Source organism: Osmerus eperlanus, chromosome 1, assembly GCF_963692335.1.
Source record: "Osmerus eperlanus chromosome 1, fOsmEpe2.1, whole genome shotgun sequence".
In the NCBI taxonomy this organism is placed as follows: Eukaryota; Metazoa; Chordata; class Actinopteri; order Osmeriformes; family Osmeridae; genus Osmerus; species Osmerus eperlanus.
Genome location: NC_085018.1, coordinates 24,301,696 through 24,320,581, shown reverse-complemented (window position 1 = coordinate 24,320,581; position 18,886 = coordinate 24,301,696). Strand labels below are relative to the sequence as shown.

Sequence of the window (18,886 nt, the reverse complement as noted above, 5' to 3'; positions counted from 1 at the left end):
GATCGTGAAAAGAGTAACCCGTGGACATTATTCTTTAATTACCCAATGTTATTTCCACGGAGAACCCCCCTCCCCCGCAAACCACTAATTTCCTGAGGAAAGATTGTGTTGGTGACAGTTGCGCAACATTTAAATCTAAAGCCGTGAACAAGTCCTCGCTTTGTTTCAATAATCGAGGGACACAAGAATTCACCTAACCATATTCAACACCTCCAGCATGTAGCCAACAACATGGATTAACCTGTGTGAAGTTTGAATATATGCGAAGATGATCAGACACTCACTAAAATAATGTTTTATTTAGACACTTAACATGGTCATCCCTGGGCAAACGAGTTCTTTTACTTGATTGACTTGTCATCCATCTTCCTGAACAGGTTACTTTGTGATATTCATGAAATTGGGAGCTACATTTTTCTCATGTAGGCTACAGAGAAAATCCTCTGTTGATTTATGGGGTGTAACCAAAATTACAGACGTATTGTCTCAAAGGATAGCTTGTGTAGAACCCTATGTGAAGTTTTAAGGCAGGGTAGATGATGTTTTGAGAAGCACCTTTTGTCATATTTGCATATCTTGAAAACAATCACTAAATCAAATGTTCTGACAATAAAATGAATCAGATATCCGTTGTCATAGGAGGACTGTAATAAAAAAAATCATGGCACTCGGGCCTAATGCAATGAATGGACGGTCTACTTACCTGTCCTCACCGCAGTTGGCACTTTTTGTGCTTGACACGCAAATAAAAGAATCAATCAATCGACAGTCACAGAGTCGACATTAAATCTAATAAAAGGGACAGTTATATTTATTTCAAATTTGGTACACATTCCTCTACCCTAATCGGGTCAGTCGTTATCTAAAACTTACAATGATATGATAATGAACATAGAATAAAAATTAAATGATAAACAAATATTTCTCAAACATCAAACAAGCTTTAAAAGCTACAGACGACCTAGATACCATAGCTAGGCTACTCATGACAACGTAGGCCTCGTCTTAACAAGGGAAACCTAAAACATCTCGAGGTACACAGTTGAGGTCACTTCTAACATGATTAAACTTGAGTGCTTTCGAGAAGACGAAAACAAAAGCACGCAGATCTTAATTCACCCCTTAAGAATATTAAGGCAGTTGAGTGAAGCTCATGTCATGCTGTACCAACGAACACCAACCCAAACTCAAACTGCACCTCTGATCTGAACAAGCGTGACTAAACGGAGAACAGTCTTCCTGGGCCTCAGCGGAAGGATACGGTAAAACTGTTCTGTATTCGTTTAGCAAGCGCTTATATCCAAAGTGTTATCGTTAGATCGATCTCTGCTACACGGACAGATCAAGCAAACTTTCTAGCATGTTTCTGGGATCCAAAAACAACATTTGATTGCACACCTCCCTCAGGAGATGCACCTCTAGGTCCGATTCCAGGCATGTTTACATTATTGTCAGACACAATCATCCACCTTTAAATGGAACAGAAACAAGGTAGCCTTTATAAAGGTAACATACATTTTTTAACATGATGAAAAAAGAAAAAAGAACCAAAAAATAAACATAAAAAAGAACCAATAAGACAGTTAAGTAAAGTGCGTTCTGTTATTCGTCCTGTTTCGTTAAATGTGAACCGTTTGGTCTCCAACAGGGGAGGTTTCATGATGCAGCACATTCCAGCGCTTCACAACGGTCAGACATCAAGCTGCTGAACGACGGCCAAAGTAGAACTTCAAGCTCACAATCTTTGTTTTCTATGCCCTCCACATCCATAAATAAATAACATAAACATAATCATCTGCTTTCACATTCTTACTCCTGGCTTTCTTCCAGTTCCTTTTCCAGCCACTAAAACAACGTTCTCACTAGGTAAAGATCCTGAAGTGAGATCTCTCTGAGGGAGCGATGCACGGTAGATCTACGACACTACAGGGGCTTTTGTCTCGTTGTACAGCTGCTCCTCAACACCCAGCTGGTCTGGAGGCTGGGGAGAGGTTATGCCATAGGAGGGCCGGTTCCATGAATCTCAAACAGGAAGATGTTTGGAGGGAGCCTGGGGGAGGTTGGGGAAGGGGGCAGGCCGGGGGGAGGAGGTTGGGGGGGCAGACCGGAGGGGGGGGAAGGTGGAGGAGGGGGGCCAGAGGAGGTTGGGGGCCAAGCGGTTGGCTTCCCCATGAGGGAAGTGTCGTCTTCACTCCCCCTTGTCCAACGCTACGGAGGGGGTATGGGCGGGGGGCGGCGAGGTGGTGATGGGGGGGCGGCGTTGAGCACCGTCCTCCGAGCGCGGCGGGTTTGTCCTCTCTAGGTTGTCAGGGCGACCTGTCATGTCTCCGCCACCTCGTGTTCCGCCAGCGGGATCACAAACACGGTGATGTCATCGCCCGAGCCCAGTCTGTCATTGGGCAGCCTCCAGCCCCGCTCCTTCAGCACGCCGCGTGACCTCATCAGCAGGTCTTGGGCAGCCAGTGTGTACCTGTCGCCGTGGAGATACAGTTTACATCATGAATCACCACGGAGACGGAATTAACCTTAAATATCCCCATGGAGATGGAATTTACCTTACATATCACCATGGGAATAGAATTGACCCTACAATTTCCCTAACATATCACCATGGAGATACTAATGAATCTGTATCTTTTTTTGTAGTTCTAGTGGTCATAGCACTGGTGAATCACTGTATATACTGTTGAGATATTAACTCCTACCCACTAAGCCAGTTTGACTAGTGCAGGAAACTGTTCAAGTTAGACATCTAGTGGTGATACTAGTACTACGCATACATTTTACCCTTGGCTTGGATTGCATTTACATATGGGGACACACACACACACACATATACATGCAGGTATCAGCAAGAAGATATATTTCAGACATCTAGAATGTTCTGGGTCTGTACCTCATGGGTTAGGGTTAGACATGTAGAATGATTTACCTCATGTGTCAGGGTTATACATCTAGAATGTTTTGTACCTGTACCTCATGGGTTAGGGTTAGTCATCTAGAACGTTCTACCTCACAGGTCAGGGTTAGTCATCTAGGACGTTCTACCTCACGGGCCAGGGTTAGACACGTAGAACGTTCTGGACTCTGTACCTCAGGGGGTCGGTGGGGTCGCAGCAGGCCAGAAAGCCAGACACGGCATCAGCAGCATCCCTGTCAGTGGTCACGTCCCACAATCCATCTGTGCCCATGACCAGGACGTCATCGGGGCCATGCTTGTAGTCAGACAAGTCGTACACCTTCACCTGGAGAAGGTGAGAAGGTGAGGAGGTGCGGAGGTGAGAAGGTGAGGAGGTGAGAAAGTGAGAAGGTGAGGAGGTGAGGAGGTGAGAAAGTGAGGAGGTGAGGAGGCGAGGAGGTGAGAAGGTGAGGAGGTGAGAAGGTGAGGAGGTGAGAAAGTGAGGAGGCGAGAAGGCGAGGAGGTGAGGAGGTGAGAAGGTGAGGAGGTGAGGAAGTGAGAAGGTGAGGAGGTGAGGAGGCGAGAAGGCAAGGAGGTGAGAAGGTGAGAAGGTGAGGAGGTGAGGAGGTGAGAAGGTGAGAAGGTGAGGAGGTGAGAAGGTGAGGAGGTGAGAAGGTTCAGGAAGTGGAGTAGAAATGTACAGTCAGAAGGACTATCGTATGCTAATATTTAACTATGTCATATTGTAGTAGAGGTTATTGTTGCACCGCAACTGGTACAAATAGAGACTGTTTCTTGGCACTAACCACTGAGATAGCGTTCAAACTGTGAACTCCTTGTCCTTGATTGTCTGCAGCATTTACTATGTTTTCTTTGTCCGTTGATTTGGATGAAAGATTCTGCTAGATGTATAAAAAGTAAGGCAATATAAAATCTCAATCCAGTGCACTGTAGTGAGATGTACTGTGTCACTGTCGTGAGCTGTACTGTTTGACTGTAGTGAGCTGTACTGTCTCACTGTAGTGAGCTGTACTGTTTCACTGTACAGTGAAATTCATTTCCATCCCTGCCTTCAAAGAAACCATTTCACGCATCCTCACTGAACCCTGTAAATGCTTTTTCACCTTTTAACCCCTCCCCTCAGTATCTTGTTGTCTATTCATCCCCATGGTCTGTCTTTTGTCTGTTGCCAACTGCCTAGTTTGTCCTCCTGTTGTACTGATGTTGCCTGCTTTGTTTTCTCCTGTCTGTATCCTTTGTTCATACCTGCCAGTGTCAGTCTGTGTCTTGATTATGGTTGTTGTAAATAATCTCTGTCTTGCTTTGTGCTTTTAACATTTTTATCCCCCCTGACTCCCTATGTTATTAAAGACCTGCTTTGCTTAACCTGCTTGTTTTTTGTTGTTGCTTTGTGCTTTTTTCTGTATGTCTGTACTGCTGTGGTTGTGTACCGTTGTGATTTTTAACCTGAGTTTTTTTCCTTAGCCCCCTTCCCCTCTCCCTCAAAAATCTTGTGCTTTTTGTCAGGCCATCACTGGAAATAAGAATGTGTTCTTAATGATCTTGCCTGGGTAAATAAAGGTTAAATAAAAATAAATAAAAACGGTTTCACTGTAGTGAGCTGTACTGTCTCACGTGCCAAAGTATTGACAGTGTGGGATTCCGGGCTGTAGAACCAGCACCATGAAAACAACGTGTTCATTCAGCAGACAGCAGGTAGAGGGGGGAATTTGAACTCATAACCTCTTGATCAGCAGTCAAAAAGCTGTTCCCCATGCTGTCCCCCAGCTGACACCATGCAGTGACCAGTGACCAGCTTGACCACAGTGACCACAGTGACCAGAGTGACCACAGTGACCAGTGTCTCACCTCAGGACAGCAGGAGAGGAAGGGCTTGATGTGGATGTTGGAGTTAAACACCTTCAGGTCATGATCTCCCAGACCTCGCGTAACTCCGATGGTGGCCATGACACGAGCCTGAACACACACACACACACACACCATAATGTGGGTTAGTACCTGGAGGTGTGCTTTGGATTTTAGGAAAATACTCTTAGAGGGATCCCTGACTCAGGAACACTTCTCCTATGAAGAATAATGACTACACACACGCACGCACACCTGCACGGCCATCCACACACACCTGTATGGCCATACGCACATACACCAACATTAGAGGGTTTTGGGGTGGTTTACATGCAGTTCTATAGGCACATGTGAAGCATTTGCACACACACACACACACACACACACACACACACACACACACACACACACACACACACACGTACACCTGCATGCCCATACACTGTCAGATGCCTGGCACAATGTTCAACGTTCATGTTCATCTCGATCAACAACTTCACCTTCTTTCCTTCTCCGTATATGAGAGGAAACTTCAGGTCGTCTTCCACGATGGTCTTGTAGGCCCTGCAAACACAGCGGGACACATAACCAGGATTAACACAGCACTGGAGCCCGAAAAATAGGACAGCGATTTTTCCCCCCCCCCTCACTCCAATCTTTCCATAATCTCTTTATGTAATTGATAAACTCAGTTACCTATGATACCAGTTTACATTCACTCCCTCTACACTGGAGCGATGGACACTAGGCCACAGTAAAGCTCTGTGTCTCAGAACAGGGGCAGGTCACTAATGGTGATGCATGGTAGTTCATGTACTCTTCATGTGAAGTGTTTTCTGTGCTTGACGGGTGTGTTACCAGCCGGTCATGGTGTGGTCTCTGAACAGCATCTTCTTGCCCAGCTCCTTGTGTTGGATCCTCCTGGGGAACTCCATGTGTGTGAAGTCATTACCCAGCAGCTCAGGCCTAAGGAAGCCCTGCAGGGACACACAGAACCACGAACACAACGATGACGTTTCATTTACATGACATGCACCTGCGTGGTGACAGTTTGGAAATAGAGAAAAGAGGAGTCGGGAAATCGTCTGGGAGGCAAGAGCGTGCCAGCGGTCTGTTGATGAAACCCAATCCTTGGAAACGATTTGATAATCTCCTGAGTTGCAGGTGAAGATTAAAGAGTAGCGGGAGAAAGCAGTAAGCAGTCTGCCAAACTAGGCTGAGAGTTGGCCCAGAGTGGGCTGCGTTCACGCGATCTCAAGAACAAATAATAAACAAACTAAAAAACACTCCCATTGACGACTAGAACCCTCCCGCTCGAAACCCGTGGAAACACAAGCCGGTTCGCTAGATAGCGGCAAGGTTCCAAGAATCCTGAACGGGTTCAAGAACCACAGCTAATTGGTATATAAGGAGTAGGAGAGACACTAAGAAAACAGCACCAAGCACAGGAAGGAGGTCTGGGTTTGGCTTCTTCACTGCTGTATAACCAAAACGATGGCGGGGAGGGGGGGGGACCGTTATATAAATGACAGAAATACACAAGTCTCTCCAGAGTTCCCCCAGGGCTCGACTCCCACTCCTCGACTCAAATAGAACCAGCAGCTGCAGCAGGGGACTGTGGGCGATCCAGGGCTGTGGTTCAGAGCACTCGCTCCCCCTCTGACAGGAAGTGTCAGGGACGCAGGAAGTGTCAGGGACGCAGGGACGTAGGGACGCAGGAAGTGTCAGGGACGCAGAGACATAGGTATGTAGGGACGTAGGGATGTATGAACGCATGGACGTAGGGACGCAGGAAGTGTCAGGGACGTAGGGACGTAGGGACGTAGGAAGTGTCAGGGAGGCAGGGTCGCAAGGGCGTAGGGACGTAGGGACGCAGGAAGTGTCAGGGACGTAGGGACGCAGGAAGTGTCAGGGACGTAGGGACGTAGGAAGTGTCAGGGACGTAGGGACACAGGAAGTGTCAGGGACGTAGGGACACAGGAAGTGTCAGGGACGTAAGGACGTAGGAAGTGTCAGGGACGCAGGGATGTAGGGACGCAGGAAGTGTCAGGGACGCAGGGATGTAGGAACGTAGAAAGTGTCAGGGACGCAGGGACGTAGGGACGCAGGGACGTAGGGACGTAGAAAGTGTCAGGGACGAAGGGACGTAGGAAGTGTCAGGGACGCAGGGATGTAGGGGCGCAGGGACGTAGGAAGTGTCAGGGACGCAGGGACGTAGGGACGCAGGGGACGTAAGTACGCAGGGACGGCTCCTCTGCTACTCAGGGGCGTGGGGAAGGGGGGGGGGGTTAGTTACGTTTCTTATTTAACTAACTTAGAGGTTGGATGGCTCACACACACGTGGACACACACAGACACACACGTGCACACACACAGACACACACGTGCACACACACAGACACACACACAGCAGGTAATGTGGAGGAGCCTCTGAGCTCACCAGGTACTGCAGACGCTGCCTCTCTGATTCTGGAGTAAACTCGTTGGACATCGGGATTACCTCATCATTGCGGATTATTATGGCTCTGTGGGAAAAGAGAGAGGGTGGGAAGATAGAGAGAGGAGTAAAGGGAGAGGGGGAGGGAAGGACAGAGAGAGAGAGGGGGATGGAAAGAGAGAGGGAAGGATGGAGGGAGATAGGGAAGGAGGGAGAGAGGGGAAGATAATGGGAGGGAAAGAGAGAAACAGGGAGAATAAAGAGAGAGAAACAGGGAGAATAAAGAGAGAGCAACAGAAGAGAAACATCACAGGAGGAAGGTTCAGCTCAGGGTTAAAACTTTATGAAGGTTCCAGCCCATCTGCTTAATGACACTGCAGTTGCACCACGTATACAGCAGAGGGCAGAAATCGGATTCTGATTAACACTAACCCTTCTGGTTTTAGAGTGTGACCAGTGTGTGACCAGTCCTGTTGTCATACTGGTTCTTGTGTGTGACCAGTGTGTGACCAGTGTGTGTGACCAGTGTGTGTGACCAGTGTGTCCAGTGTGTGTGACCAGTGTGTGACCAGTGTGTTTGACCAGTGTGTCCAGTGTGTGTGACCAGTGTGTGACCAATGTGTGACCAGTATGTGACCAGTGTGTGACCTACCTGCTGTCTCCTGCATTGGCGACGTACAGCTTCCCCATCAGATGAACAGCAGCCAGGGCACAGCAACCCCCTGAGATGGCATAGGAGGCCTTCTCCTTCTCTATCAGCTCATCCTGCAGCACACACACACAGCAGGTCACACTCGACACTACGTCATCAACAGCTTCCACACACAAGAGCTCAGGGGTTAGAGCATTTCAGTGAAGGTCAAGACATCCCAAGATCAAATACCCCCTCCTCCCCCCTCGTACGTTTCTTTGAATAAAAGCTAAATGAACACATCGATCAAAGGAGTAAAAATCAACACGTTATCGGACGCGTGCAAACAAAGACATCCCTCCAGACTCACCATCTGCTTGAAGGCGTTCTCTATGACTCCCATCACCAGGCTCTCCAGACTAACCGTCTTCTCCATGTGGAAGCGGATGGTGGCGTCGCTGACCCCGTCGCCATCCTCCGCCGAGCCCTGGCCCGCACCCTTCTTCACGTCCGCCTGGTAGGGGCTACCGTTCTTGGCCAGGCAGATTGGGGGAGCAGCGGTGGGGTTCTCCAGCAGGTGGGCGATGTCGCCCAGCCGGTCCCTGATCAGGCGGTGGAGGAGTTTGGAAGCCACGATGGCCGCGCCGGAGCCCGCGTGGCCGTCGAACACGCCCCAGTAGAACATGGGGATCCCCGTTCCGTCCTGCAGAGGGATAGCACACGTCAGACTGAGACACTATGTCTGTACGCTTGTGTGTGTGTTTGTCTCTGTGTGTGTGTGTGTTTGTCTCTGTGTGATTGTGTGTGTTTGTCTCTGTGTGTGTGTCTGCTGTGGCGTCCTTTGAAGGTAGACCAACAGTTAAGCAGAGGAGATACTTTCTTTCTGTTTGGCTCAGCCTGTCTGCAAGACTGGCAAAAGCACACACATCGTTCACTCAAGTAGAATTACAGATACTCATGTTTAAAAAGTCTATGGTAAAAGTTGAAGTACTGACTACCATTTTCCACGTTAGTTAAAGTTAAAGTAAAGAAGTATGGGCTCTGACATGTACTTCAGTAAAAAGTAGCCATTACTAATGATCTTCTTTGAGCTGGGGATGTAAAGCCCCACACAGTGGTAATTCATAGTGATTATTGTACATTGTGGCTCCATAGTAATTACAGTGAGCTAATCCTCTCGTCCCAGCAGCCCCTGGCCCATGGGGTACAGGACAAAGCTGGATTAGGACGAAAGAAGATACCAGTTCAGGCATTGCAGCGCCACGGTAACCCCAGCAAACAGGGCAACCCATAATACTCATACATCCCATAATACCTGGGAACCAGCTGATGATTCAGATGCCCTTCCACCTGTGTGCTAGAAAAGCATTTACGTGGATGTTTTTACCTCATATAGCTGAAGGCGTTTATCCAACTCTCAACGACTTGCAGAATTATAAAGTCAGTGACCTAAATGGGCATGCCAGTAAAGCCTTCAGAGGGAGCAGTGACACTGAGGGCAGTGTAGTGTAGTGTGACACCAGTGCCCCTTCAGTGGGTCACAGTTCAGGGATTGCTGCTAGGCTAGCTAACATGAAGGGACTGCTGCTATGCTAGCTACGCTAGAGGGACTGCTGCTAAGCTAGCTAAGATGAAGGGACTGCTGTTAGGCTAGCTATGCTGGAGGGACTGATGCTACGCTAGCTCAGTTACCAGCATGGAGCAGGCCTGGGACATATGTTTATCCCTCCTCTGACCAGGAGGCTGGGGGAGGGGGGAGCTCTCAGAGATTATGTAATTGATTTAGGACAGAGGGGTAGAAGTGGTGGAAGGGGCAGGGGGCTGGAGGGGGAGGGGGCTGCGTTTGTGTGTTTGTGCTCTGAGAGGGGCTGGCTTGACAGGCTCTTGGACTGCAGACTGTCGACTGCTGAGCTCATTCATTTGAAATAGTGAGAGAGCGTGTTCTTTCGTTGAATTTTGTCTTGTGGAGACAGCAACAGTGATATGGCCATCTGGCCTGTAATTATATCTATCTGTCTGTCTGTGAATATTTGTATGAATAATATAATCCTATCCTCCCTCAGTTGCATCCTCTGGCCTGTCCTGTCCCCTGGCTGTACACCCTCCCACTGACAGTGTAGCCCACCAGACACATGATCTGGCTCCTGATCGAATTTGTTGTTCCAAAAATGTCCTCCCTCGTTTCTGCGTGATGAGGATTTATGATCCCCCAGGTCTGGTACCGTTCCTCAGCGTTCTCCGTCTCACCCCGGTACAGAGACCCCCGGCTCCTCAGTGTTGCCGGCATAGAACGATAAGAGGTAGAGAAGCCTTGTGTTCCTCACAGTTCTCCATAGAGAACGACAGAGGTAGGGAACCCTTGTGTTCCTCACAGTTCTCCATAGAGAACGACAGAGGTAGGGAACCCTGGGCTTCTTCAGGGTTCTCCGTGGAGAACGTGTTCCTCACCCCGTTGTCCTCCAGCATGGTGGAGTTGCGCTGCTTGCCGCTGGTCTTCCTGATCAGCAGCTTCTCACAGCAAGCCTGGTCCTCGTTCAGCATGCTCTTCCCTGCGTTGATCACCCTGGAGACGGACAAGGGTTAGCTAGGAGTCCACGCATACACACACACACACATGCACGCACGCAGTCTTCACAGTATGCACCTTCCTGCCATAGTAAATTGATGAGATGGGAGATGATGGGAGGATAACAGCTTCACAGTGATGTGTGACTCTATACCTCTCTGCACCCCACTCTATTCTGTGGTACTGTACTGCACTACGATGGACTGTCAATTAATTGCACCGCGCTATGCTGCACAATAATGTACTTTACTATAATGATCTGGCCTGCAGTATAGCACACTACAATCTACTATACAATTCCCCACTATAATATCCTATACCAAACTATAAGCTACTATAAGCTTTTTGAAAATATTGAATGTTTAGAAAAAGTTTTTGGGAGAAAAAATGTTTTTTACTTTTCAAAAAGATAAAACAAATAAAATAAAAAACATTCACAAAAAAAATCAAAATAAATGTTTCAAAAGCTTGCAAAAATATTTTCGACTAGCTATCTCCCAGAAGCTTTTTTTGTATTTGTTTTTTTTTGTTACTATATCACATCCAAACCTATTGTTTAAACTAATATCAAACATCCAAACATTTGGAAAAAGACTATATTGATATGTCTATCGTGTACTGCACACTGTGCCCTATGTGTTGCTGTGTCATCTCAGTACTGTAGGCAGAGTGTGGAGGTGACTCCAGGCCACTGCAGAAAAAGTTATCTCTGCTTCTCAATCTGCCTCCCTCCCTCCATCTCTCTTCCTCTCTCTCAGTCCCTTTACCATCTTTTTATTCTTCCTTCTTCCCACCCTCCCTCTTTTTCTTTCTTTCTATACCGCCCTCCCCCACTCCATCGCAGTGGCATGATGGAGTCTCTAGTAAACCTCTATATACTGCTGTTTCCAGGATGCTTGAGGACAATGTCTGAAATTGTGCTTGAGATGATTTAAATCCAATGTACAATTTAAATCCAATAGTTCTATCATTGAGACTGAGAAGTGTTGCGTAACTCCAGGCCACTGCATTGAGGAGGTGACTCCAGGCCACTGCGGTGTGGAAGTGACTCCAGGCCACTGCAGTGAGGAGGTGACTCCAGGCCACTGCAGTGAGGAGGTGACTCCAGGCCACTGCAGTGAGGAGGTGACTCCAGGCCACTGCAGTGAGGAGGTGACTCCAGGCCACTGCAGTGAGGAGGTGACTCCAGGCCACTGCGGTGTGGAAGTGACTCCAGGCCACTGCAGTGAGGAGGTGACTCCAGGCCACTGCAGTGAGGAGGTGACTCCAGGCCACTGCTGTGAGGAGGTGACTCCAGGCCACTGCGGTGAGGAGGTGACTCCAGGCCACTGCGGTGAGGAGGTGACTCCAGGCCACTGCGGTGAGGAGGTGACTCCAGGCCACTGCGGTGGGGAGGTGACTCCAGGCCACTGCGGTGAGGAGGTGACTCCAGGCCACTGCAGTGAGGAGGTGACTCCAGGCCACTGCAGTGAGGAGGTGACTCCAGGACACTGCAGTGAGGAGGTGACTCCAGGCCACTGCGGTGAGGAGGTGACTCCAGGCCACTGCGGTGAGGAGGTGACTCCAGGCCACTGCGGTGGGGAGGGAGAGCACTGCATTAAACTGTTCTCTGCAGCCCCCTTCACTGTGTTAAACAGCACAGTTCTCTCTTTGTTAAACAGTCTCCTTCTCTCTGTTTAACAATCTCTTTCTCTCTAAACAGTCAACGTCTCTCTGTGTTAAACAGTCCAGTTCTCTGTGTTAAAAACTTTTGCTTTTAAGAAAATATTTCCTTCATTCAACATCTGCTTTTGTCCAAAGCATCATAGAAACATGCAGAAGATCAAGGATCAGGAGTCAATAGTTCAGACAGTATTTTGGTGCTGACAGTCCGACACTTTCAAAGTGTAAGATCTGAGATGACATAGCTGCTACTGTACAACGATCGATCACTTCCTCCTAACCTGGGGAGACAACTCATGTCCGACTGTTACGCAACACTTCTCAGTCTCAATGATAGAACTATTGGATTTAAATCGTACATTGGATTTTAATAATCTAAAGCACAATTTCAGACATTGTCCTTAAGCGTCCTGGAAACAGCAGTATATAGAGGTTTACTAGAGACTCCATCATGCCACTGCGATGGAGTGGGGGAGGGCGGTATAGAAAGAAAGAAAAAGAGGGAGGGTGGGAAGAAGGAAGAATAAAAAGATGGCAAAGGGACTGAGAGAGAGGAAGAGAGATGGAGGGAGGCAGATTGAGAAGCAGAGAGAATGAGAGACAGAGAGTGTCATGTATTAGCAGTCCAATATGTTGCACTTGCTTGTCAGTTAAAGATTCTGCTAGCAGAGTGTGTTAACACACTAGCAAGGCTGCCCAAATCTGGATTATAAAAAGCCATCTAGTTTCTAATCAGTTGAAAGCTGCAGTGAAAGCCAGAGAGAAGATCTGTGCATAAGGGCAGATGATAAGAGAGGACTACAAGTGTGCTGTCCTCTGGACTTTCAGGCGTTGCTCAACACAGGGTTATCTTTACAGCACGTTGGCAAATATTTGCGGGCACCGTGAGCAAGACCAACTCTTTTGTCCATCTCTGGTTGGTTCAGGGGTGGAAGGGTTAAAATCGTAAGCAGGAAGGATAAGGTTACAAGGTTACGTTTTCTGTTAGTCCCATCTCAACTGACGTTGTTTGAATCTAAGTTTCAAGATTCCGAGGGCCAGTTTGGACCAGTTATAGACAAAATCTGATCAGCCTTGTTTTAAAGTGCCTAACTTGTGTTCAGAAGTTAAAGCTACCCTCAGCTATGGCTCCAGTCATATGGCAACATGTGACTAACAGAGAAAGACATTGTTAGAGTTGTGTGTGTTTGACTCCCCCTTACACACTCTCTCCCTCCCTCTCCCTCCCTCTCCCTCCCTCTCCCTCCCTCCCTCTCCCTCCCTCCCTCCCTCCCTCCCTCTCCCTCCCTCTCCCTCCCTCTCCCTCCCTCCCTCTCCCTCTCACACACACACACACACACACACACACACACACACACACACACACACACACACACACACACACACACACACACACACACACACACACACACACACACACACACACACACACACACACACACACACACACACACACACACACACACACACAATTAAAAAAGAGGATGCTTCTGGCTCAAGTCACTTCCTCATTTTTGACCAAAATGTTGCTTTTCTTGTGAAATGACGATGCCACATCGTGACCTATGTTTTATCTGGGGGGTTTTTCTCAACCATCTCAGTGACCAGACTGAGAGACCAGATACCCAACACTCGATTTCCTGTCACACCCTCAGCCTGGAACTGAAAATAAGAAAGGAGGGACTCACAACCACAATTAACCCCTCTCTGTCTGGGTGTCTGTGGTTTCCTACTCATGGGTCTGTAGGTAAACTTTACTGCCCAGCAGGTTTCTCTTACTATTCAGAGATTGTTGATCTCTGAATCATAAAGTTGTTGTTGGTGTTGGTGTGTAACACAACAACATGCTGTTTCACCGGTTAACCTAAGGTGACATTGAGGGACACTAAACCAGACACCCTAAGCCTGACAGCGCAACGTAGGTAGGCTACATTTTTTGTCCAAGAGGACCGCACTCTACGGTAATCATGCTGCAGATGTTTCTACCCACGCTGTGTACGTAAGTCTACAGCCCTGGTAGTGAACTGACAGTAGGCCCACATCTCTCACTCCCCAACAGCCCTGAGGCTTCTTAAGTGGCATGTGATAAGAAAATGTGGGCAGGGCAGTTCTCTTTTAGTAAGGAGCTGGTATCTAGTTGAGGCTAGTGCGCCCTGCCCAGGTGGCTAGGGTTGAAACCAGTTTGTGTGTGGGTAGACAGAATGGTACCTGTGTGTGTATGTAGGTTGGTACCAGTGTGTGTGTGTGTGTGTGTGTGTGCGTGTAGACAGGGTGGTACCAGTGTTTGTGGGTGTGTGTGTAGACAGGGTGGTACCAGTGTGTGTGGTTGTGTGTGTGTAGACAGGGTGGTACCAGTGCGTGGGTGTGTGTCATTCAGAAAGCTCAATGAAAGTGTTGCATGTGAGATACTGAGTCTCTGCAGAGGGCTGTCACTGTGACCCAGACTGAGGCAGGGTCACATGCTTCTCTCCAAACACAGATGAAACGTTCGAGGCGTGTTTGATTAAACTATGTGCCACCTCTCTGTGACGGTTATACCGGTTAGGTTGGTAGATTAGACAAATGTTGGTAAATAAAGTACAACCCCTCAGTAACAAGGTGAAGGAGATAAACAACAACAACAACAACATGGCCGCCAGAGCACAACAGCGTGAGAATGTGGACATGTTGGTGTGGTCTAGTCCCTTTACAGCAGAAGATCAAAGATCAGTTTAGATAAAGATACAACTATAATAGTTCATTCACGATTTGTTGAGATTTTTTTTACCCCAAAATGTTTATATATATATATATATATGTTTTTTGTGAATCGCTAGAAGACTGAATCGTGATTCAAATGTGAATCGATTTTTCCTCCACCCCTACTAGGCATGGTGAACAAAATTAGCCTGACGTTGTCATACTCATAATTCTAGTCAGATACCGCTCCGTTGGGCTGTGAGTTTGGGGCGTGTTTCAACCGAACCCGAAAAAAAAAAGCATCTTCACTCAATTGGATAGACCTACAAAAAATCAGAGCAACGTAGTATGTTGTTTGTTGAAAACAAATTAAACCCAAGCGCTCTTTGGTGACGTGGTTGATTACGTTTCTGTTGATCATCTGTCCATCATTGTATAAAGCCCGCCCTGACAATTTAATTGGTCCGAACAGCTCCTGTTCGGACATAGTTTTCCCCCAACCGAGCCACCCCAGACCCAACTTCCTGACCAAAATTGTTTGTGGGCGGGGCTAAGTTCGGCTGACACCCAGGCTAGAACAAAATAATACTACAGTGCAAAAACAACATCTCAAATCAGTTAACTGCTGTGCAATTTGGAAAACGAAGCGCTGAACAATGATAGCAGGACAGATCTTCCTGAGAACTTCTATTCCCTGTGAGTCACTGTGCTTCTGGAGAGTGGGGGAGTCAGATGTTGGGTTATGCAACAGCAACCAGGCCTCTATTACTGGGCCAGCAGTCCTGTTGTTAAGTGCTTGACCGCAAATAATCTTGGCCAGTGAGTGAGTGTCTATGTGTGTGGGACAGAGAGAGAGAGAGAGAGAGAGAGAGAGAGAGAGAGAGAGAGAGAGAGAGAGAGAGAGAGAGAGAGAGAGAGAGAGAGAGAGAGAGAGAGAGAGAGTATGGGGAGAGAGAGAGAGAGGGAGAGAGTGATTGAGAGAGGGACAACAAAGAAAAAACTAATCATAGCTGATTCAGCCAAAGCACTGTAAATGCTAATATCACGTGTTGTTATGGAACAGGTGTACAGCTGGCTTAGTTACTCCAGACAATGATTTGCAGGAGCTAGCAGCACAAAGACCTGAAGGTGCAGTCAACAACAGGGAGAACATCCAAAATCAAACAGAGAGTTATTAAGTCACAAAGAGTCTTCTAAATGAATCAAATCTCAAATGTTTTACAAAATGATCTCAAGTAGGTTATATTCTTCTTTACTGTCAGTTAATAGAGGAGGCCAGCATACACTGATGTCACAGGATGAATAACTCACTCATTACTGGCCCATTTTACTGTATGATAACCCACTCTCAACTGAGCAGTATACATGATAACCCACTCATAACTGTGCATTATATTGCATGACAGATAAGCCCTTGGGATGGATGGATGCTAGGAGATGAGCATCTCCATCTATTCCTCCCTCACTCCCCCTGATATTTTCTGCTTCCCTCCATTTTCTCTGCTTCAATACAACTCAATTTCTCCCTCCCCCTGTCCTACCTCTTTCCCTTTCTCCATCTCACTCACTCACCCCTCCCTCCCTCCCTACCCCATCCCCTCCATTCCCTTGTACTCTCCATCCCTCTCTCCCTCACTCTCTCCTCTTCCTCTTCCCATCCCTCCCTCCACCAGTTCAAGTCCTGCCTGCCCCCTGACCAGTCCCTTGTGCCAGACTCTGTGACTCAGCAGTTGGTCATCTGTTACTCCACAACCAGAGAGGGATGGTCTTCACGCAGAGCCATTTCTCCCAGGCATGGGCTTCTGCTCTGCTGCCCCCCCAGAGCCCCCTCACCGTGGCCAGACCCCAACCACCACTACCCCCACCCTCACCACTACCCCCACCCTCACCACTACCCCCCCCCCCTCCCCCTGACCAGATTTCAGTCCTAAATATGGGAGTCAAACGTGGGAGTCAGGTGGCTGAGCGGTTAGGGAAGCGGGCTAGTAATCAGAAGGTTGCCAGTTCGTTTCCCGGCCGTGCAAAATGACGTTGTGTCCTTGGGCAAGGCACTTCACCCTACTTGCCTCGGGGGAATGTCCCTGTACTTACTGTAAGTCGCTCTGGATAAGAGCGTCTGCTAAATGACTAAATGTAATGTAAATGTAAATATATATATAAAAACATGACCATGTAGCCTATGTTCATGTCTAAAGGTAATCCGAATTTCGTAATCGCTCTCTCTCTCAATCTCATATAGCCTACATACACGCACGAGCACGCATTAAATGCTTGAGGACATTCATTAATTAAACGTAATCAGTTGAACATTATGATCTTTTTTGAATGATCAACCAACGACATTCAACAATTCCCCTTCAGCAGGACCTTGAGTTCCTCGTGTATGTTTTAGCCTGCATATCCTACCTTCTCTTCCTGACAAACCACTAGAACGAGAAAACCGACTGAACTGTACCGGAAGAATGAACCTGTGCAATGCAGTGAAATATTTTGACGAGATTGCACTGGCAGAGAGGAGGCCGACCGTCGGGTCGTAATGTTACGACGTAACCAAGCAGGATACAGCATTCTGTGTTCCGCTGCAGAGAAGCCAGCTGCCGCCTCTACAGCGGTTTAGTTACACAGGGAAATGTTAATTTCAATTTAGCAACAGGCCATTCAATACATTCACCATAGTAGCGGATGCCCAGCGTGCTCGTACATGATAGGTTTATAATATAAGACTGTATCGGCTACTGTCTGTTCCATCGCTTTTATTCAATGAATGATGTCATGTCGATCAACTCACTCTGCGTATCCCGTCCGCCAAGGAAGCCTGCTGTCCGTTTTTAACGTGAGCACTGGTCGCGTAGCATGTTCCGTCGAGTATTGGAGGAGCTCCTGGGTTAGGTCTAGAAAGTCGGGTCGACCGTAGGGAAACCGTGGAGGTAGACCGTCCGGACCGCAGTTTTGAACGTTCCCAGAGCCGTGCTGATGGTGGTGGCCGTGTGGCATCATTCCTCCCACCAGCGTGGACATCGCGTTTTTAACTTTGCTTATCATTGCGGTATGAATGTTAAATGACAGAATCTAGCGTTGCAAAAACATCAGGGGAAAAATAAGATGAACCAACGACGAAGATCATTTCAGGAAGCGATATTCCGCGGCCCCAGCATGTGACGCTTGATAGACAGTGTTTTCCTCATTCAAAACAGAACCCCCGTTCACCACCACCAGTCAGCAGCGCGTGAAGCAAATAAATCGGTTCTTCCGCGCGGGCGGGGATTTCGTTGGCTCAGGATGGACGCAGCGCAAATCGTCGACGGTCAGTGGGTTGGGATGAAACGGGCTGGGTTCACACAAGGCGGGTTCATACCCCCCCTTCTCAGTGACGAGGATCTAAGCACCGCGGTTTAAGCAACAGGGTCAACCGTAGGCTATGCTGCAGTGGCGATTTTAGACTTTTTAGGGGTGCTCAAGTACACCTACATTTTGTCTCAGCACCCCTACAAATAATAATAATACTAATTTTTAATTGAATTATTATGAATTATTATCTTAAATCAGTTTTAGTGCTATAACGTCTTAAAACAATGTTTATTTATTGTTGACACATCATTATCGTTTAATTTGATGCTGGTGGTTCATGAGGAAAGGGACTTTCTTAGTTTTTTCATTCTTTCAATATTTTGCATAATAATAAATAAATGAATTAATTGTTATCCAGTGAAATTAGTGATTTATTAACAAGGGGGTTTAACACTTTTGCAAGCCACTGTATCCATGTCACATTCTCATTGGGGGCTGAGCCCCCCTAAAGGTCTGATCCTAGAATCGCCCCTGCTGCAACACGTAACGCCTACTATAGCCCCCCACATCGATAAAAACGCACTGGATTTGAATATCCTGACCTTGAATTCAAAATAGCTGACAAGTTTTTTCCCGCCTGTTTCTGAACCCATACAGTTGAATTGCAGGCCAGGAACCCCCCAGGTAAAATCATCATCACTATTATCACTATTATCACATCACTATCATAGATAGCACACAGAACATAGTAATCTATGTTCTGTGTGCATGTATGTTATGGCCCCCCAATGGTGGAATCAACTCCCCACCTCCATCAGAGACACTGACTGTCTCCCCACCTTCAAGAAAAGGCTCAAA

General features: G+C 47.5%; 1 protein-coding gene across 1 annotated transcript; it reads right to left on the bottom strand.

Annotated features, from left to right (window-relative positions):
• Positions 1-783: 783 nt before the first annotated feature.
• ppm1j (protein phosphatase, Mg2+/Mn2+ dependent, 1J) lies at positions 784-18,068 on the bottom strand. The gene is made up of 10 exons (XM_062471948.1): positions 17,529-18,068; positions 10,282-10,396; positions 8,204-8,536; positions 7,855-7,967; positions 7,206-7,290; positions 5,624-5,742; positions 5,266-5,329; positions 4,769-4,876; positions 3,094-3,245; positions 784-2,470 (listed from the first exon to the last, which is right to left on the bottom strand). Exons 1-10 carry the CDS (start codon positions 17,780-17,782, stop codon positions 2,320-2,322), a joined length of 1,494 nt encoding a protein of 497 aa, XP_062327932.1. The 5' UTR covers positions 17,783-18,068; the 3' UTR covers positions 784-2,319.
• Positions 18,069-18,886: the final 818 nt, after the last annotated feature.